We start from the raw sequence: 22,682 nt of genomic DNA on the forward strand, positions 1-22,682 counted from the left end.
CGACACAGAACCTTAAAAGAATCCAAGCCCTCTTCAGAAATCCCTTGTCCCCACTATAACATACTCCATCTGCACACTGAGAACAGATCCGCCCCTCGCTAGAACATGGTTGAGTGCAAACATCATTAATTGCAACCTGATAACTCACCATCAATGGTGAGGTCCCACATCTCAATCTTGCATGGAAAATCTGGACAAAACTCAACCATTTGTGGATTGGTCAGGAAAGGTGTGACCACTTGCTTTACAAGTGGAACATGAGGAACAGCTTAAATTGTGACTGTGGTCATCCAGGGCAGTTTATTTTCTGTAGACTTCTGCCCTGAGATCCATTCCTGAAAGCATCACAACTTTGTACTGCAACAGCTGAAACTGTTGAATGGATTTGGCTTCAAACTATAATTGCTTCTTCAGCCATACGAATGGTAGAAATAAGTCACATTTGTTTGGTTCTCCCACTTCCTACAAAAATGACCATACTTCAAAAGAACGACATGGGGTTTTCATGAAAGGCTATCATATTTGCAATGCTTGGAGCTGTACTCAAACCAAATTGTAACATAGTGTGCTAATGTCCTAGATTCATTTTTAATATATCGCAACATCATATGGTATAAAAATGTATGTTCACTTAGGTTGATCATAACTATTCAAGAAGTGGAGACAATTTGTGGCAGACATAATAATTCATCATATCCCATGTGTTTGCACCAAGTAACTCCCAATGGTCTGCTACAAAATCTTTCCTGGCCTCCTGATTTATGGTTTTTTTTGTATTTGTGAGTATATGTGCAATTTCTAATACAAACTTTTAAGTGGTAATATAACCAAACAAATGTGAAACATTTTAAATTTGAATATTTTCTAATGGATGTCTATTGAATGTTCAATAGACACATGTAACATGCATCAAAAACATTGGAAAATTCTGAATTCCTCCATCTGAATACCCAGTGTTATTGAGGAGTGACAAGTTTTAAAAATGGAGAAACCATGCTCCTTTTTCTAAAAATGTTTTTTTTGAAGCATGTTAACTGCTGTGGATTTGTACTTGCTACCAGTTTTGTTACCATTGTTGCTATTGATTGTAGGTGCTAAGTTCTTCCAGGCTTTTCCAGTCATTTTGATCATAAAGTTGCATGGAAGTAGATTGAAACTGTTTACTCTTTAAAACAATTTTTAATGTCTTCAGTTCTTGAACTGTGTGTCTTACACAAATGCCAAGAACTTCAACGTAATCTTGATCAATTCAACAAAGCCAGTGGTTGACAAGCCCATTTTTTTTTAAAAAGAAGCAAATGTGCTGTCTTAACAGCTTGAGCACGGATACTTGAGTGTTGCAGGCTGCACAATCCTTCCAGGGAGGGAGCTAGGTAAGTGCCATCACTGTCAAATAAAAGGCCTGAATCCAGCGCATCAGTGGTTTCTCCCCCTGCTCCACACTGTCATATCTGACAACTTCACAAGGTCCCTTTATTTAATGTTTCATGTACATGTAAGCTGAGTCAGTCATCACAGGCTGACTCATAACATTCAGTTTTCTGACCTTGTAAATTTTCTCAGCAGTTCGACTACTCCTGTGCTGTGCCTATTTGTTCATCATTAACATGGGTGTAAGCGCCTCCAAAGAAGTTTCAAGATGGAAGCTGATTTTTTTTTTAGCTCTTGTCATAAAGGAAAGCATTTTCTTATTCATTAAACATCTTTTAAAGTAGAAGAAAAATCCTAAAGTACTTCTAAGCAATGTGTAATCAAAACTTGACACCTAGCCACAGATGAAATACAAGTGAAAGGTTTAGATTTTGAGATGCCTCTTAAACAAGGTAGAGGAGTGGAGAGATTCAGGGAAGAATTAGTAAGGCTTATGACTGCTAATACTGAAGCAGTTTAAATGGCAGATACTCTGGAAACCAGAATTGGAGAAACACCATCATGAGGACTGTACGACTGGAGGCAATTGAAGATGGAGATGGGCAAGGCCAGGAAAGATTTGAAAACAAGGCTTTGAATGTTTAAATTGAGGTATTAAATGGGATCCCAGATAGATAAGCAGACATGATGGATGAATAGGATTTGGTTCAAGTTTGGCAGTTAAGGAGCAGAGCTTTTAGTACCCAAATTTGAGGAAAGAAGACTGAAAGCCATGTTAGATGTGCGCCGGATGAGCCAAGTCTAGAGCTGGCGGAGCAAAGTTGTGAGATCTTATGGAGCTAGATATCGTTGAAGGGGTGGTGCAGATGTGGTGGGAAGCTTGCCTTGTGTCAAGCTTGAGAACAGCCTGATTTGGCTTTGGCATGTGGCAAGAAAGCAGAGTTTGTTGAAGGGGTTAAAGGCAGTAGCTTCAGTCTTAACAGTTGCTGATTACTGGAAATTTGAGCTCACCCAGTACCAGATATTGGGTAAGCATTCTCAAAGCTTAGACAATGTAAGGCTGGAGTGAAATGGTGGAGAGTTCAGACTGGATGATGTTGATGTGGACAGCATGTAGATAAAAAAAAAGAGGCAAGGATGGATCCTTGAGCGACACCAGAGGTAACTGGGAGTGGGGAAGACGAGCTGTTGTAGATTAGCAGATTCCGTTCCACTCAGCTGGATGATGAGAGGCTTTGGATGATGGTGTGGTCAACTGTGTCAAAGACTACAGACAGAAGAAGGACAAATGCTTTATCTTGGTCATGGTCATATAGAAAGTCATTTCTGACTTTGGAGCAATTCTGTACATTGACTAGGTAGAAATTGACTGGAAGAACTACTGCTGTTTATGATCAAGTGAGGGGGGTTGATTGGAAAAGGTATACTTGCCAATTCAGTGATTGTTTTACTGTTCACTCAATGATTATAAAGGAACTAATCAGACAGGCATTTAATAGAACGGTTAAGCTTTATTGTACTTAACCTGGTCTGAGTAAAATGATAGAATTGTGTGCACAAATAAAGTGTGGGGATAGATTGATGAGATGAATTAATGTTGAGAGATTTGGGGGTGTATGGTGCATTGTTTTGGTAGCTTGGCTGACTTTAAGATGAATTTGATGGTCCTGTTTATCTTGTAGATGTAGCCGGTTCATTTGGTTAGCCTTCCAGAGATTTTTTTCAAGTCTTTGTCTGCAGCAGGGACTCCTGAGTGATCATGGTCAGCAAATAAGTATGAAAGTTTGCAGAATAAGTTGGAGAGAATGAGAAAGGAGGGACCCCACTTGAAATGATCTTTTGTCAGCATCTCAGCTGCTTGTTCTCCTACTGTGAAGAAAGCAGATGCTTAAGTACACAGGGTGAGTTGTCACATGACCCAGTGATTCAAATAAGGCAGTTAACGAGTGCATTTCCCCATGCAACTTGATCCGTTCATGGCTGGCAGTCCTCTCTCAGCTGAGGTTCCATTGTCTGTTTCCCTTGACGCCTTGCTGATTTGGACAGGATGTACCATTTGAGTTGCATTGCCCTCATCATTGTCCTTTATGGGTCTTTGCAGATGTAGTGTCTCCATCTCAGTGGATTAGAATGTGTAGGGTACAGTACCAGTGAGGCAGCTGTCTTTGGAACTCTCTTTTCCTTGCAGCGTGTATATCTAGATCTTGGTGTGCAGATAACACAAAACTTGGAAGTATTGTAAACTTTGAGGACAGTGTAGAACTCCAAAAGGATATGGGCAAGTTGGTGGAGTTGGCAGATAAGTGGCAGAGAAGTGTGAGGTGATGAATTTTAGCAGGAAGGATGTAGTGGGATGATACAAGGTGAGGGGTAAAATTACAAAAGGGGTGTAGGAGCAGAGGTACCTGAGTATATATGTGCAAAGGTCATTGAAACTGGCAGGACAGGTGGAAAGAATAACATCGTATTTTGGTCTTGATTAATTTCAGCATAGAGTACACGAGAAGGGAGGTTATACTGAAATTATACAAGGCACTAGTTCGACCTCAGCTGGAGCCTTGTGTACACGTCTGGGGACCACTAGAAGAGGAAGGATGTGTGCGCATAAGACAGAGTGTGAAAGAGGTTTACAAGAATGATTTCAGGGATGAGAAATTGAGGGTACGTTGGAGAGGTTAGGACAATTCTCCTTGGAGAGAAGAAGGCTAAGAGGAGAGTTGATAGAGATGCTCAAAACCATGAGATGGGCGAGACTGGGTAGATGGAATGAAACTGTTCCAGCTGGTCACAAGACAACGAATGAGAGGGCACAGATTTAGTGATTTGAAAAAAAAGCAAATGTGATGGGGGTGGGGTGGGTAGCATATGTAGTTTGCATCTGGAATGCACTGATGGAAGCATGGTGCAGGCAGGTACAAATTCGGCGTTTGTGCAGGAGAATGACACAAAGTCATGAAGCTCATTTGGAGAGTTGGTGCTGCTGTGATGGGCCAAATGGTGACCACATGTACCATAAGAATTCTGTGAAGTCAACTTTTTAAAAAGAGACTGAAGGTAAATTTACATTTCCAACCAGTGGATTAAAAAACATTACTTGATATGTTTTTGTGACACTGGGCTTGCCATTGTCATTTGGACAGGCTACATTAGACCATGTGGAATCGAGAACAGAACGGAGTTGAGGAGGAACTTCTTCACTCAAAGGGTGGTGAATCTCTGGGATTCTCTGCCCGTTGAAGTGGTGGAGGCTACCTCGCTAAATATTTTTAAGACGCGGGTTGATGGGTTTTTGATAAGAGAGGGGATTAAGGGTTATGGGGAGAGGGCGGGAATGTGGAACTGAGCCACGACAGATCAGCCATGATCTTATTGAATGGCGGGGCAGGCTCGAAGGGCTAGATGGCCTACTCCTGCTTCTATTTCTTATGTTCTTATGTTCTTATCTATCTATCATGTATCTGCTTCCTTAACTTGGTAGAAGTGGCTGACCTTGAGCTCAGTTATCTTGTTAACGTGTTTTTGCACACTGGATTGGAATTGAGTATGCTTCCTGTTCCATGTTTCGTGGAAGTCCTACCTTTTGGTTCATGATTCTCACTTCTCTACCCTGACTTTTAGTTTTTAAATTTCCCTTTCACTTCACTGCAGGTTGTATTCCAAAACCCACTTTAGGGGAATTGTTTACGTGGTTGACTGGCAAAACAATTCACCTTCCAATTTAGTGAAAATCTGTCAGTAATTTAAATGATTGCACCCAGCATGCACTTCCTGTTGTGCTTCTGCAATTGGAATACAAGAGATGGAAAAGATATTAAAGAAGTGAGGAAAAGAGCTGCAAGACTGCAAAGAGAGTTTTTAAAAAATTAAAAGTTCAGAAAATGGTTGAAGTTCCTACCTTGAAACCAGCCACCTTCTCAAAAAGAAACAATTTACTCAATTTTCTCTCCTCTGACTAAGGTTTAAAACTAATTTAAAATATTAAATGTCATTTTGATCCATTCTCTGAGTTGTCTCTAACTTTCTTGGCATTCTAGTTGAATCACTTCGAATTATTTCTCATTTTCTTGACATTTTACTTGAAACCCTTCAGGCTCCCCAAATCTTGGGCTCAGACTTGATATTTTTGTCTCAAAATAAGGATGGTGAGCAATTTGGAAAATTAACCTCAGTGAATTGTTGCAGTGGATCTTGTACATGATGCATATTGCTGCCACTGTGTATTGGTGGTGGATGAGTGCAAATCAAGTGGGTTGTTTTGTACTGAATGATGTCAATCTACTTGGATGTTGGAGATGCATCTTCCTAAGCAAATGGAGAGTATTCTGTCACACTGCTGATTTCCTTTTTAATTATTCAAACGAGCTTTGAGTAGTCAAGAGGCAAGTTACCCACCACAGAATTCCCAATCTTTAACCTGTCCTTAGAATTCCTACAGTGCAGAAAAAAGCCATTCGTGCTCATTGAGATTGCACCAATGGCAAACCCACCACTGCTATATCTCTGCAACCCCACGCATTTATCCTGCTATTCCCCCTTTATGTGCAGGGGCAATTTAGCATGGCCAATCAGCCTAACCGACACATCTTTGAAATGTAGGAGGAAACCAGAGCACCTGGTGGAAACCTACACAGACATGAGAACATGCAAAATACATGATGCGAGGCCAGAATTGAACCCAGGTCCCTGGCGCTGAGAGGCAGCAGCACTAACCACTGTGCTACAATCTTTGTGGCTGATCCAGTTGAATCTCTGGTCAGTGGTAACCCCCAAGGAGTGTTAGTGGAGGACTGAGTCATGATAAGTCATGAGTGTTAAGGGAAGATGGTTAGATTCTCTGCCGTTGAAGATGGTGATTACTCAACATTTGTCTGACGCAGGTGGTATCTTGCCATTTGTCAGCCCAAGCCTGAATGTTGTCCACATCTTGCTGCAAATGAGCATAAACTTCTTCAGTATTTAATGAGATGCCAATAGGACAACATGGAACTCATCAATGAGCATTTCTCTGATATTTTGGAGGATGGATTGTGGAATGAAAATGGTTGGGCTTGCAAGGTTGCCCTGAGGAATCTCTGCACCAATGTTCTGGTGCTCAGATACTTGTTTAACAGCAAGAACAACATCAACCTTCAGTTGTACTTGTTATGACTAGAACCACTGAAGAATTTTCCCTAGGATTCTTTGATGCCACATTGTCCATCTCTGGAATTCAACTTCTTTGTTCATGTTTGGACCAAATCTGTAATGAGGTCTGGGGCTGAGTGGCCTTGGCAAAACCCAAACTGAACATCAGTGAGCAAGTGCTGTTGATCAGCAGTATGCTAATTGAGTGATAGTTGGCTGAATTGTCTATCTACTGCTTTTTGTGAGCAGGATATAACTGGGCAGTGTTCCACTTTGGATCGCTGACACTGGAACAACTTAGCCAGGGACATGGCTAGTGCTGTGAACTTAGAAACATTTTCCATGTTCGAACCTTTTCCTTGAGATAGTGATTCATGCTGAACTACAGTTCAAGTCCTGTTAGTTTATTCTGTCAAAATGACATTTCCTTGTATGTGATCCCAAAACTGTGTTGGGAGGAGTGAATCACAGTACATCCAAGAACAATTTAAATTGTGACATGAATAAATATGCACATTTGGCAGAGCTGCTGGTTACAATACAGAGAAAAAATTGGTATGAATTATTTTTGAGCGAGGAGACCTTGAAATCCATGGTTATGTTCACTTAATTTAGTACACTCCTTAGAATTTAATTTTATTTTGGCCTATTTATATTTGAGCTTTGCCACTGAGAATAGACTAAAGGTAGCAAATGAGAAATGTAGAACAGAGCTTGACCAATTGCTTTTCCATCGCACCACTGGTGTGTAGATTCCCAACTGATGCATTGTTGCTATTAAATGTCTGTATCAAAGTGTAAAAGCAAAACAAGAATGTTGATACATATTGGCTTTAAAGTTGCTGAGAAACTGCTTTGCAAAACTCTTCAGTGCAAGATTTTTGGTTACGTTACTGAAGAACCTATTCAGGAACTTTTCCCGTGTAAATTGGGCATGAATTTTGCATTTACTAACTGGGCCATTAGGGGAGTAATACATTCATTTCTTGCTGATAGTTATTAAATATTGCTATTACTTTTGTGTTGATATCACTCAAGTGAGCTATTGGCTAACTCCAACATCTTATCTTTGGACCAACTAATTTTTTATGTACGTGGAAATTCGGTCAGACTGCAGTTTGATTTGTAGTAATATGAAGTATAATTTTTCTTTAACTGAAGTTGTTAGCTGGGTGAGACAATATCAGTTGAGTCATGAGGTCCAGCAAAGTGTCAAGTTTTAGTCTTGGTTCAGTAAGCTGGTCTAGATGAGTTAGCTGATGTAGCCAGAGTAGCAGATAGTGTTTAGAATTAACCTCTACAAGTTTGAATCATGGAAGAGGTAAAAAGCCTGTGTTCCTGCACATGATTGCTAATCAGTTTTTGAACCAAAGACTTCCTGGGCTAGTTGTACCCGCAAACGCATTCAACAAATTGTGGGTGGAAAGTCAGGCTTGTATAGTGGCAAAAATTACATATATATCGTGTCTCAATCTCTAGTGTAAATCTCAACCCCCCCTCAAAATTTTATATTTCAGAAGCATAATTTGTAAGTTTTATGCTTGGCAAGTGTATCCTCTGGTTTGGAGATTTAATTGCAGTTGTGTATTTTTGAATTTCTAAAAATGCTACCCTGCTGCCATTTTTCAAAGTAATTTGCTATTCATCTTTTGGGAAATTAAGAATAGAATTTTCATTATTGCAGAAATTTTAAGCTTTACTGCCACAAATCCATAAATGGCCTAATTTTACTGGAAGTTTCAGTTGCAGAAGCATTTATCATGGGTTAATCAAGTGTATTGTTCCTTTGTAACCTGATGTTGAGATGATTCATGTCTTTGGAGGAATGCTGACTTTAATCTTTTAACTTGAAATAACAATATGAAATGAATGCTAGACACTGTTGCATCCCTTGTTGGAGTGTTACAATTTCAAATACTAAATCTAAATTGACCACACGATGACGCGTCTTGTTTTATGCTGAGTTTTAATAGGATTCCTATCAGTTCAGGACTTGTATGTTAACAATGAATTGAACTGGAAATAGTTTATGAAACTCTGAACTGTCCCAAGTGTAAAACTGAACAAAATATAAAAACAAATCTCTTTTTTTTGCTGATGCTTGCTCACCGAGAAACTGATGTTGTTTTAGATTAACAGTTTTTCATTTAGAATAAAAATGGCATAGATTCCCCAGATAAAGCCAATGCAGTGCAAGATTGTGGTATGAAGGTTTCCAGTGAAACAGGAAGTGGCAAACTTTCAGCATGAATGCAGCATTTCCTGTGACTTTAAATATTTACCCAGTTTTTGTCACTTAATGACTGTCCATAAGAAATAGGAATCGGAGCAGACTGTTTGACTCCTTGAGCCGACATCGCCATTCAATAGGATCATGGCTGATTGGACATCCCTCATATCCACTTTCCTGCCCTTTCCCCATAGCTCTTGATTCCCTTACTATCAAGGATCTATCTGTCTCGGCCCTAAATATACACAAGGACTCCACCCCCCACAGCTCTGTGGCAAGGGGTTCCGTAGACATACAATGATCTAAGAGAAGAAATTCCTCTTTGTCTCGGTCTTAAATTGTGCCCCTTCATTCTGAGATCTCCAATGTGGGGAAACATCCCCTCAGCATTTACCTGTGAAGCCCCTTAAGAACCTTATGTTTCAATGAGATCACCTCTCATTGTTATAAATTCTAATGAATGGCCCCAACCTGTTTAACCTTTCCTCTTTAGGCAACCCAGCTTTCAAAATAATGAGCGTAGCACAATATAGAGGATAATTTGCATAACTTACATTTGTAAGTAAACTGATGTAAGGCTTAAGGTGACCATTGTCTCACTGCGCTATGTCTATTATATCACTAAGTAAGGTGAGGGACTTGAATTTAGATTTGTTGCCATGCACAAGGAGGCCGTTGTGCATGCCCTGGATATATCAATGAGCATTATGACTTCATTCCTTCCTCCTGTCTTTTTCCATGTACCCTGGGATATTGTTTCTATTAAATAATCATCCACTGCCATGATTGAATCTGCTGCCACCACCACACCTCCAGGTAATGAATTCCAAACCTGAACCACTTGTTGACATTAAAAACAGAAAATGCTGTTAGCAAATTAGGTGGCGCTTTTGAGAAATGATTAAGAACACCTAAAGTGAGTTGAAGGAAGCCATTCAGGCCGTTGGCACTGATTCATTCAGTGTTGTTGACCTGCTACACCTTCCCACGCTGTTTTCATGTTCCTGATTCCCTTAGTAACCAAAACTGTACTCAATGGCCATTGGCTGCCTATGATAGTGTTCTAAAAGTTTAGAAGCCTTTGAATGAAGAAATTTATTTTTCTGCTCCATTGCTAAGATAGCTACCTCTCGGGCACTCATTCAGAATAAGTTCTAGACTTTCCGCTGAGGGAACTCTGCTCAGTATTTAGCTTATCGAACCTCTTTGAATTTTGTGTTTTGATGCGATTGCCTCTGAAATGTCTGCAAGTTATCACTTCGAGTCCAAGTAGATGAGATCAGTTACACCTCCGCTGACTTGTGTTCCACGTGGCTTATTTTGTGCTTTGGACTTACTTTGGAGGAATGATATGAAATATATAATGCTTGGAAGCATAATTCTAAACTGGGCTGGAGGAACGTGGGAAATATAAGCAGTAACAGGCCATTCAGCTTGTTGAGCCTGCTCTGCCGTTCAACCTATAATGGCTGATCATCTACTTGAACTGCTTATCTCACATATGCTCTATCAATTTCTGTCTTTAAATATGCTTAGAGACTGAGCTTCCACAGTCTCTGAAACACAGAAATCCAAAGATTCACCATGCGCCGAGCAAGGAAATTCCTTCATATGTTGGTTTTAAGTAGACTCCTGTTCTTTGATTTTAAACACACCAGCCAGTAGAAACATCCCATCTAATTCTATCCTGTTACGCTTCGTAAGAATTATCTAAGTTTCAATGTAATTGCCTCTCATTCTTTGCAATTCCAGAGGATACAGGCCCAGTTTCCTCAATCTCTCCTCATAAAACGACCTGGCCACCCCAGGGATTAGTTTTGTGAACCTCTGCACTCCCAGTGTACCCCAGGGTGTTAAAAGAAGCCAGGAAGGAAATTGTGGTGTGTGTAACTATCACTTTCCAATCCTCAGTGGATGACAGTAAGGTATTCGGGATTTGCTGACATTGTACGTTTGTATAAAAAAGGACCAAGAGATAAACCAAATAATTTGCAGGTCCGTCAGTCTGACCTGAATAATGGGCAAATTATTGGAATCAATCCTGAGGAACAGGATGAACTGTCCTTCAGGCATGGATTAATCAAGGACTGTCAATGTGGATTTGTTCAGGGAGGGTAGTGACAGATGTGTAATTTTTTTGAGTAAATAAAGGTGGATTGATGAGGATAGTATAGTTGATGTGGTCTTCATGGATTTTAGCAAGGTCTTTGACGAAGACCTACACGGCAAACTAGTTATCGAAAAAAAACCCCATAGGATCTATTCTGCATCCAGCTTGTTGCATTCCACCAAAATTGGTTCAATGGCATGAAACCAAGGGTAATTGTTGATGGATATATTTGTGACTGGAAGGCAGTTTCTGTTGGGGTTCTGTAGGGTTTCATACTGCGTTCCCTGCTTTTTGTGGTATATGTGAATGATTTTGGTCATAAATGTAGGGGAAATGGTCAATACGTTTGATCAAAAATTGTATGATAGACAGCAAGAAAGAGTAGACTGCAGCAAGATATTAATGAACAGGCCAGGTCGGCAAAGAAGTGGCAAATAGAATTCAGTCTGGTGAAGTGAGAGGTTGTACATTTGGGGAGGTCAACAAGTTAAGGGAAAAAGCAATGGGAGGATACTGAGAGGTACAGAGGAAGTGAAGGATCTTAGAGTGAAAGTCCACAGATTCATAAAGGCACGAGAACAGGTTGGAGAAGGCATATGTAATCCTTTCCTTGATTAACTGAAGCATATAATATAAGAACAGGGAGGTTATGCTGGAACTATCCAAAACATTAGTTAGACCAGCATTTGAGTATTGTGTAGAGTTTTGGTTGCCTCATTTCAGAAAGGCTGTAATTGCATGAGGGAGAGAACAGAGGAGATTTATGACAATTGCAGCTATGAGTAAACGTTGGATAGATTGGGGTTGTTCTCCTTTAGAACAGACGAGGCTGAAGGAAAATTAGGCTGAGATGTACAACATTAAGGGGCCTGGACAGAGTGGATGGGAAAGACCTGTTTACTGTAGTGTGGAGTCAGTGACTCATGAACATGAATTTCGTGATTTCTTCTCAGTGGGTGTGGAGGTCTGGAACTCGGCCTGAAAGGTTAGCAAGAACCCTCAACTCATTTAAAAGGTGTCAGGATATGCATATATAATGCTGTAACCTGCAGGATTATGGACCGAATGCTAGAAAGTGAGATTAGGTTGGGTGGCATAGGCATGTTGGACCTAGTGACCTCTTCCTGCACCATTAACTTTGTGATTCTATGAATTCCCTGTCCCCCAGCAGTGCCTAAACAATTCGAAAAAAAATGCAATTTTTGTAGCACCTTTAACATAGGAATATGTACTAAGGCATTTTACTGGAGGGCTATCAATCCTTATTTGAGCTACATAAGAGATACAGGACAGGTGGGGGAAAGAAAAGCTTGTTTGACATTGGGTTTTGGAGAGCATCTTTAGGGAGGAAGTTCTGACTGTTGGGCTGAGGTAGTTAAAGACCTGACTGCCAATGGTGAAATGATGAATGTTACAAATGCACAATCTGAGCGAAGCAAGGCTGGAGGATACTATCAATTAGGTTTGTTGAAGGCATGAAGAGATTTAAAACCAGGATGTCATTTTTGTAAATTGCCAGAGCAGGAGCCAATACAAGAGTCAGAGTGCAAGAGAGACATGTGACTTGGTTTTGGTGTGAGTTAGGAACCAGACTGCAATGTTTTGGATGAGCATGCAAGGTAGGAGACCAGTTAATAGAGAATTATAATTGTCAAGTTCAGAACCGAGGCATGGATAATGGTTTCTTTAGAAGTCGAGCTGAGAGAGATCCAAAGACATGCAATGCTACAAAAGTGAAAGAAGGTAAACTTGGTGATGGATAGGATCTGGGGCTAGAAGGTTAGTTTGGTCAAATTAGACATGCAGATTTTTGATCTTGAATGTTGGATGCAAGTAGTATGAACAAAGGAAACAATGTAGGAGCCAGTTATACTGTGCTTTTAATGAGAGTTTTAGGGATCTGGATTAGCTATTATCAGATCAAATTGGCTCAATTCACTCAATCTATTGACTAGCCAGGGCCTTTTATTTCTACTGATGTACACAGGAGATCCTGCAATCAGGTGCAATAGTAGATGAAGGCAGATCTCCTTAGAAGAGCCTTTGAATATGGCAGTTAAACAAGACATTGTTAGTGCGAGTGGGCAAAACAACCACTACGGACTCGGGGTGAAGTTCAGCTTTATTTTCTTTTATGTCGATGGAGAAGCGCAGTCAGGACATACAATCGGACTGTCCCGAAAGCGCTCTAATGGTCCCTCGCAGCGGGCTATAGTTTACCTGAACTTCGGTGCAGTATGCGATTCAAGTGCTAATACTTCGTTTACAGTATTCGACCTTTGCCATCCTGTCTCGATGTTTTCAAGTGTTGAGGAAATTGTTTTAAGTGTGTGTTAATCGTTTTGTCTGGTTATTAATGGTCTAGAATCTCTGGGGTTTGAACCATAGGTGCGTCATTGATCTCAAAAGAGGTTTTGAGGGGCCAGGAGCGTTTCCTTAGCTATGCTAATTTTAGGTGTTTCCATGGGTTGTTTGACTGTTTCAGAAGTGCTCATTTTGATGGGGTGGGGATTTAGTTCCTGTAGGTGCCATCCTGTCCAGCTTCCCTTGTGTACTAGCCCTCATTTGCATTCTAAAAGCATGCTCTTGCCTGCTAATCTGTGGCTGTTACTTTGTGATTTTTATTGGAGCGGCTCTGAGTGTAACTTTAATCTGTTTCCCTATTGTGTGCCCAATTTCATAAAATTTGTTGTCCGATAACAACATTCTACTAATGTGGGAAGCGTGGTGGTTCCTTTCAGCTTGATGAGACCCAGTTTTTACTTGGGAGTAAATTCACGTGGGATTAATGCCAGCCTTGTGTCAGTCTTGCACCACCCTCACTGGGTCAGTTCTGGAACAACTCAGCTAAAAATGGTTAAATTTCAGCGAAGCTGTTCACAATTTTCAGGAGGGGAGCGTATTTGGAGGTTTGTATATTCCGATCTCTTCACCCAAGCTGACCTCCAGCTACAATTTGAAAGACTATTCTATTCAAGAAGATCTTTTAATTGTCCTTGATGATCCAAACACTTCACTGATACTATATACCTTCATCTCCCCATCCTTGCAAACCTTGTTATTACCTTTTCTTTGCCAGACATCCACTTATCATGTTTACACGAAAAATACCTGGGTAGTAATTCAGTTGACTGAAAGCACGACCTGTATTTTTGTTCTTTTGTTTTCAGGTGAAGTTACTTTGAACTGAACAGATCTTCGCTCTTTTGCTGATCTTTGAGTTGGACCAGCAATCTGGGTGCTTCAGTAAATGGCTAGGGAAGAGGGCATAGTCTGTGGTTGCCACTTGGGATTGCTATACCTTGGAAATGTCAGCGTACAAGTCTGCAGCTTGTAAACATTCAAACAGACAAATTAGGACCAGGCGCAGACCACTCATCCCTTTGAGTCTGCTCTACCATTCAATAAGATCATGGTTGAACAGATTGTAACCTCAACCCCACGTTCCTGCCTATCCAAAATAACCTTTTGAATCAAGAATCTATCTAGTTTTGCCTTAAAAACATTCAAAGAGTCTGCTTCCACTGCCTGTTGAGAAAGAGTTCATATCACTCAACCTCCAGAAAATGTTTCCTCATCTATCTTAAATGAGTAACCCTTTATTTTTAAACAGAGACCCATAGTTCTAGATTGTCCCACAAGAGGAAACGTTCCTCCACCACCACCACCACCACATCGACTCTGCCAAGAACCTTCAGGATCTTAGAGGTTTGCAAGGATGAGGAAGATAAGGTAGAATTGTTTGAGTCATCTCAAGAACAATCAAAACATCTTTGTGAACACAGTCAGTTTGTACTCTACAATGAATGCAGGCCTAACCTGTGCAACCTTTCTTCATACAACCCACCCATTCGAGATATTCTTCTCAGTCTGAGCTGCTTCCACGATATTAACATGTTTCCTTTAGTTGACTAATACCTTATATACCACTCCAGATGTGGTCTCACTAGTGCTCTGTATACCTGAAGCATAAACTTTGATTTTGATTTGATTTATTATTGTCACATCTATTAACATACAGCAAAAGGTATTGTTTCTTGTATGCTATACAGATAAAACTTACTGTTCATAGAGAAGGAGACGAGAGAGTGCAGAATAGAGTGTTACAGTCTTAGCTAGGGTGTAGCGAAAGATCAACTTAATGCAAGTTAAGTCATTCAGAAGTCTGACAGCAGAGGGAAGAAGCTGTTCTTGAGTTGGTTGGTGTGACCTCAGACTCTTGTAACCTTTCCCAAAGGAAAAAGGTGGAAGAGAGAATGTCTGGGGTCTGTGGGGTCCTTAATTACGCCGGCTGATTTGCAGAGGCAGCAGGAAGTGTAAACAGACTCCATGGATGGGAGGCTGGTTTGTGTGATGGATTGGGCTACATTCATGATCTTTTGTAGTTCTGTTTGGCCTTGGGCAGAGCAGGAGCCATACCAAGCTGTGATACAACCAGAAAGAATGCTTTCTATGGTGCATCTGTAAAAGTTGGTGAGAGTTGTAGTTGACATGCCAAATTTCCTTTGTCTTATGAGAAAGTAGAGACTTTGGTGGGCTGCCTTAACTATTGTATCAGCATAGAGGACCAGGACAGGGTGTTGGTGATCTGGATGCCTTAAAAACTTGAAGCTTTTGACCCTTTCTACTTCGTACCCATTGACATAGATAGGGGCATGTTCTCCTTTATGTTTCCTGAAGTTATTGACGTCCTCCTCAGTTTTGTTGACATTGAGGGAGAGATTATTGTTGCCGCACAAGTTCACCAAATTCTCTATCTCGTCATTGTTTGAGATCCAACCAGTGGTGTCATCAGCAAACTTGAAAATCAAATTGGAGGGGAATTTGGCCACACAGTCAAAGGTGTATAAGGAGTGTAGTAGGGTGCTGAGAACATAGCCTTGTGGTGCACTGGTGTTGAGGGTGATCGTGGAGGAGGTGTTGTTGTCTATCCTTACTGCAGTCTGAGAGTTAGGAAGTTCAAGACCTAGTTGCAGAGAAAGTGCCGAGGCCCAGGTCATGGAGTTTAGAGATGAATTTTGCGGGAATGGTGGTGTTGAAGGCTGAGGTGTAGTCAATAAATAAGAGTCTGACACAGGTGTCCTTGTTATCTGTGTTCCAGGGTTGAGTGCAGGGTCAGGGAGATGGCGTCTGCTGTGGACTTGTTGCGGCGATAGGCAAACTGTAGTGGGTCCAAGTAATCCTGGAAACTGGAATTGATCATGCCATGACTAGCCTTTCGAAACACTTCATCATGATGGATGTCAGAGTCATCAGCCGTTAGTCATTTAAGGCACGCTACTTTGTTTTTCTTAGGTACTGTCTTCCTACTTGTAATTTTATTCCCCTTGCAATAAAAACACATTAGCTTTCCTAATTACTTCGTAACTGTATACCAGCCTTTTATGATTCAAGCACTAGGAGACCCAAATTCCACTGCATCTCAGCTCTGCGATTTCTGTCCATTTAGCTAATGTGCTTTTAAAAAATGTTTGCAGTCAACACGGACTATTTTGCCGCTTCTCACTTTTTACTGTATTTGACAGATCTTTGACACACTTAATATATCTATATCACTTGGTAGCCAAGTACTCGCTTCACAATTTAAATTCTTGCCTAATTTTGCGTTGTCAGAAAATTCAGCAACGATATCTTTGATCCCTTCATGCAAGTCCATTGTATAAATTTTAAAGTTGCAGCCCCCAGCACTCCACTTAGGATACCATAAACAGATCCATTTACACCTGCTATTGTTTACTGTTAGCTAGCCAATCATCTATCCATGCCAATATCTTACCCTCTATAACTTGAGCTTTTATTTTCTGCAGTAGTCTTCATGGCACCTTCTGGAAGTCTGTGTACAGTATATTAACTAGTTTCCCTTTATCCATAGCACGTGTGACTCCTTCAAAAAAACTCAGTTGATTAAAAAAAAACATTTTCCCTTTCACAAAACCAAGCTTATTCGACCTGATTTCCTTGAACTTTATCCAAATGCGCTGCTGTGGCATCTTTAATATTACCTTCTAATATTACCTTCACTATATTTAGCTAACTGGCCTGTTGCTTTTTGCATTCTGTCATCCTCCCCTTTTTTTGGATATTTGCTAGTTTCCAGTCTCATGGGAGCTTTTGAGTCTGGGGAATTTTGCAAAATTATAAGTAATATGTCAACTATCTCCTAGCTATTTCTTTCAAGACCCTAGGATGAAGTACTTCTGGACTGAGGATTTGTCGATCTGCCACCCCAATAATTTGCTCACACCACTTTCCTGGTGACAGGAATTTTCCTCCCTCCCTTCCATTTCCAGATTTCCAGCTGTTTCTGGAACACTGCTTGTATCCTGTATAGTGAAGACGAAGCAAAGTGCCTGTTCACTTCCCCAGTTTCAATTCTTAGTTCCCCAGATGCACTTTGTCAGATCAATGTTCACTTTAACTCTTTAAATATCTATAGAAACTCGTAGTATCAGTCGTTATATTTCTGTCTATCCATCTCTTAGACTCTGTTTTTTCCTTCCTTATTAATCTGTTTATCATTCAGTATAATTTTTGGTAATTAACGACACGACTTCATAGCTGAATACAACAAACGTTGATTGCACTGAAAACAAGTATAAAAAAAGTGTCACCAAATTCACCCGAAAATATATAAATCTTGTGCGGTCACGTTTATGTACTTTTGGCGAAGTGCTAAATTTATACTTTTATTCTCTGATTGCTCTTAAGGAACACACAGCCATGATTGAAGATAAAGGCCCAAGAGTTAGCGATTACTTTGTAGTTGCAGGACTAACTGACACATCTACACCGTTGGAGCAAGAAATCTCCGAGACTAAGTCAACAGGACCAAAAGCACCAATAACAGATCTTGCTGTGATAATCAAATCAGCAGGAGAAAATGTTCCTGAAGGTTACACTTGCATTGAGAGCACCCCTACAGGACTTCAGGCAAACTTGAATTTTGGAAGCTTGAAAAGTCCAGAAATGCATCTTTGCTACAAAAGAGGGCGGGAGAAACCACCTCTCATTGATATTGGGTAAGTTATTTCATATATGCAAATGATCTTCTGCTGAGAGGTGGTGCAGGGATAAGGAAATAACATTTTACTCCAATATAATTATTTTAGATTGCAACTATGTAGTTTATTGGCGGACAGGTGGTTTTGTGAAGAGGTGGTCGTGTCTCACTAACTTGATGGAGTTTTTTGAGGAAGTGACAAAGATGATTGAGGGTAGGACAGTGGATGTTTTCTACGTGAACTTCAGTAAGGCCTTTGACAAGGTCCCTTATGGCAGACTGGTGCAAAAGGTGAAGTCACTTGGCATCAGAGGCGAACTGGCAAGGTGGATAAAGAACTGGCTCGGTCATAGAAAACAGAGGGTAGCAGTGGAAGGTGAATTTCTGAATGGAAGGCTGTGACATGTGGCATTTCTCAGGTATCAGTGCTGGAATCTTTGCTGTTTGTAATATATATAAATGATTTGGGCAAGAATGTAACTGGCTTGATTAGCAAGTTTGCAGATGACACAAATGTTGGTGAATTTGCAGATAGTGATGAGGACCATCAGAGGGTACATCAGGATATATATCAGTTGGAGACTTGAGCAGAGAAGTAGCAGGTGGAGTTGAATCTGGATAGATGTGAGGAAATGCATTTTGGAAGGCCTAATACAGATAGGAAATATACAGTAAATGGCAGAACCCTTAAGACTATTGATAGGCAGAGGGATCTGGGTGTACAGACACACAGATCACTCACTGAAAGTGGCAATGCAGGTGGAGAAGGTAATCAGGAAGGCATATTTAACTTCATCAGCCAGGGTATTGAGTTTAAAAATTGGCACGTCATGTTACAGTTTTATAGAAGCTTAGGCCGCACTTGGAATATAGTGTTCAATTCTGGTCGCCACACTACCAGAAAGATGTGGAGGCTTTGGAGAGGGTTCAGAAAAGATATTTATCAGAATGTTGCCTGACGTGGAGGGCATTAGCTATGAGGAGAGGTTGGAGAAACTTGGTTTGTTCTCACTGGAATGAAGGAGGTCGAGGGGCAAACTGATAGAAGTCTACAAGATTGAGAGGCATGGACAGAATGGATAGTCAGAAGCTTTTTCCTAGGATGGAAGAGCCAATTACTAGGGAGCACAGATTTAAGATGTGAGGGGCAAGGTTTCAAGGTGATGTACAAGGCAGTTTTTTTAAGAGGGTGCTGGGTGCCTGGATCTCTCCGGGAGAGGTCGTGGAAGCAGATAGGATGGTGACTTTTAAGGGGCACCTTGACAAATAGAGGATGGAAATAGAGGGACATGGTCTTTGGAAGGGTAGGGGGCTTTAATTCAGTCAGGCAGCATGGTTGGTGCAGGCGTGGAGGGCCGAAGGGTCTGTTCCTGTGTTGTAATTTTCTTTTGTTCATTACTGTAGTTCTTCCCAGGCAGCTAATTTTTTTTTTTAATTTCACTGTTCAAGTTCTGGAGACATTGATTCTGATTCAAGGTGTGCAGGTTTGTGCTAGTTTCTGTGATCCAAATGCAGTCACACAAAATGATGGGCCAGTTGCCCCACTTGATTTGCTTCTTTTCAGGTATTGATCTCGATCAGCTGTGCCACTTGAAATGCGCTTTGGACGGCAAATGCATTTGACGGAGATGTGAATGAATCTGGGCTGTGCTGTCAAATCACAATACAAGCAACTGTTTCCAGTGTCAATGTTGTGGGATGTCGCATCACCCAGTCTGAATTTTAAATGTGTTTTATCTGCTATATTTCTGTTTTTTGGAAACTGAGAAAGAACCAAAAAAAAATACATTTCAGCTTGCCATCCTCACATAGGAGCCATTATAATTCCTGGCTTATTTTTTGCCTCAAAACCTAGAACTACAGATCTTGCAGATCATTGCATCTGTTTGCATGGTCCAGCCTTAATAGTGCAGTTTATAGTTGTGTGGGAACTACCAAAGTGCAGAGAGGTTTGGTCCCCTGATTAAAGTTTAAATTCACTTGACCAAATTATCCTGTGAGCTTCCAGATGTTATTGAAGACTTGGCAGCTCAAATGTTTAAACAAACTTCAGGAAAATGTTGGTGCTGGTGGTACATGAAATAAAACATGCTCTTTAAATGCTATAAAACATCTCAGGATGAAAACAGACTATTTGATATTGACCCAGAGCTAAACTGGAGAATACCAATCTAAAATTGACCAATTTCAAATTTAAGCAGAGCATATGCATCAAAAAGACCATTGGTGAAAGACTTAAGGGGGCCCAATTTTTCTGGACAGTACTGGGTGTCAAGCCAGAAAAACATGAAAGTAAAGATGTGTATCTGTATCATTTTGACTAGTTTGAAAATTAAAACAAAATATGATGGACAAAGGCTTTACATTGATTGAAGCCATGACTGGGTACTGCTCACTTAAGGAATTTCTAGCCTTTGGAAAAGCCACAGCAACCTCACTATGTCTAGAGGTGCTAATGCCACTTATGACTGCAGAAATCAAATTCTAAGGAAACGCAAAAGACCCCTTTAGCTTTCTGAAGCGAAGCCCTGGGCAACAAACTGTCTATGAGGACAAAACTTGTGATAAACTGACGAATGGATGAAATGTTTACCACCTCAAGAATCCTAATCTGGAATATACATCCTTTGCCCAAACCAAAGGTGAGAGATGGGAGTTATGTCACCTGACCCTCCGAAACTGCTGGAACCTGTAATATTGCTTTTGTGAAGTTGATGGAGGCAGTCGGCCATCTTCTGTCAACCTAACAGCAGCAGAATCAGAGCTGTGTCCTGGTTTAAATTATCTGACCCTCATCTACACTTTTAGGGGACCTGCAACTTCCTCCCTAGTGTCCCACAGTATCCTGGGATACATTTCATCAGGCCCCGGGGACTTATCTACCTTGATGCACTTTAAGACTTCAACCATCACCACAACCTCTGTAATATGTACACTCCTGAAGACATCACTATTTATTTCCCCAAGTTTCCTAACATTCATACTTTTTTCAACAGTGAATGCTGATGAGGAAATATTCATTAGGATCCCTCCCATCTCTTATGGAGATGACCTTATCGGTCATTAAGAGGTCCTATTCTCTTCCTAATTACTCTCTTGCCCTTTATGTATTTGTCGAAACTCTTTGGAGTACCCTTTGCCCTATCTGTCAAAACAATCTTGTGTCCTCTTTTTACTCTTCTGATTTCTCTCAACTGAACTCTGACACCCCCTATACTCTTCAAGGGACCCACTTAATCCCAACTGCCTATGCATGTCATGTCATGCCTCCTCCTTGACCAGGGCTTCAATACCCTGCGTCATCCAAGATTTCCTACTTCTACCAGCCTTGCCCTTCATTCTAAGAGGAATATGCTTACCCTGAACCGTGGTTAACACTTTTGAAAGCTGTCCCCTTGTCTTCCCACAGACCCCCTCCCCCCCCCAATTGTTCAGTCTATTTTTACAGTTAAAAAACAATTTGAATGCAGCATCATCTATTGTTTGCCATTTGGGATTGATGCGGCAACTTTTTTGTATTAGATTTTCATCAGCATTTTCCAGGAACTTTCAGGCTAGCATGTTAACTTCACTTCAAAAGAAAATTCAGGTGTGTAGGACATCGATTAAAGCAAGTGTTAGTTAGATTGCAAGTAATATGGGGTTAAAGCCAATGTTAGGTAGGTTGCATCTATTAACGATGAGGCAATAGACATGATTCCCCAGGTCGATATCAACGGCATCATTGATGACCCACCGGTAGTAGCCGAAGTCACGAAAGCTGTCAGCCAGCTGTCCAGTGGCAAAGCCCCAGGGGCAGATGTTATACCTGCAGAGATCTACAAAGCTGCTGGTCCTGTACTTATCGAGAAGCTCACCGAGTTGTTCCAGTCCTTTTGGAAGCAAGGATCCATTCCTCAGGAACTGAAAGATGCTTCCATCGTACACGTCTACAAGAGGAAGGGCAATTGGCAAGTATGCAACAACCACCAAGGAATCTAGCTGCTCTTCATCATAGAAAAGCCCTCACATGAGCCCTGCTAAGTTGTCTGGTCACTCATCTGGAGCTGGGTCTGCTTCCAGAGTTATAGTGTGGCTTCCGCAAAGGTTGCGGGGCTGTTGACATGATTTTTGCTGCACGCCAACTTCAGGAGAAGTGTCAGGAGCAGAATCGTGAGTTCGACACTTGACCTCGTAAAAGCCTTCAACGCTGTTAGCCGACAAGGCCTGTGGAGGATCATGTCGAAGTTCGGCTGCCTCCCCCAAATTCATTCAGATGGTACACCAGTTCCATGATAGCATGATGGCGGAGAATCCTCTGAGGCATTCCCAGTCACCAGTGGCATCAAACAGGGCTGTGTGCTCGCATCCACACTGTTCAGCATGATGTTTACTGCCATGCTGAATGATGCCTTCCAGGACAGTGTTGCTGGAATCAGCCTCAAGTACAGAGTGGATGGGAAGCTATTCAACCTGAGGAGACTTCAAGCTATTACCAAAGTGAAGGAGACTGTTCTGAGAGACTTCCTCTTTGCCTATGACTGCACCCTGTATACTCAGAGCCAGAGATACAAGTCAGTATGGACAAATTTTCCACAGCTTGTGACAACTTTGGACTCACTGACAGCATTAAAAAGACGGAAGTCATGCATCAGCCTGCTCCTCATAAGAACATAAGAATATAAGAAATAGGAGCAGGAGTAAGCCACCTAACCCTTCGAGCCTGCCATTCAATAAGATCATGGCTGATCTGAAGTGGATCAGTTCCACTTTCCCGCTTTCTCCCCATAACCCTTAATTCCCTTGTCTGTCAAAAACCTATCTACCCGTGACTTAAATATATTTAGCGAGGTAGCCCCCAGCACTTC

The 22,682-nt window shown here is 41.1% G+C and overlaps 1 protein-coding gene across 4 annotated transcripts in view; it reads left to right on the forward strand.

The window, feature by feature from the left end:
* The window catches only part of dennd4c (DENN/MADD domain containing 4C), a 259,275-nt gene that overhangs the window by 62,348 nt on the left and 174,245 nt on the right, over positions 1-22,682 (forward strand). For all 4 annotated transcript variants that reach the window (XM_080188659.1, XM_080188657.1, XM_080188658.1 and 1 more), the window contains one exon: positions 17,544-17,854. In XM_080188659.1, coding sequence (XP_080044785.1) covers positions 17,556-17,854 — 299 coding nt within the window. In that variant the 5' untranslated portion in view covers positions 17,544-17,555. The remainder of the gene's footprint in view (positions 1-17,543; positions 17,855-22,682) is intronic.

The sequence above is a fragment of the Carcharhinus amblyrhynchos genome, chromosome 5 (genome assembly GCF_965287045.1).
Source record: "Carcharhinus amblyrhynchos chromosome 5, sCarAmb.v2.hapA, whole genome shotgun sequence".
NCBI lineage: Eukaryota > Metazoa > Chordata > Chondrichthyes > Carcharhiniformes > Carcharhinidae > Carcharhinus > Carcharhinus amblyrhynchos.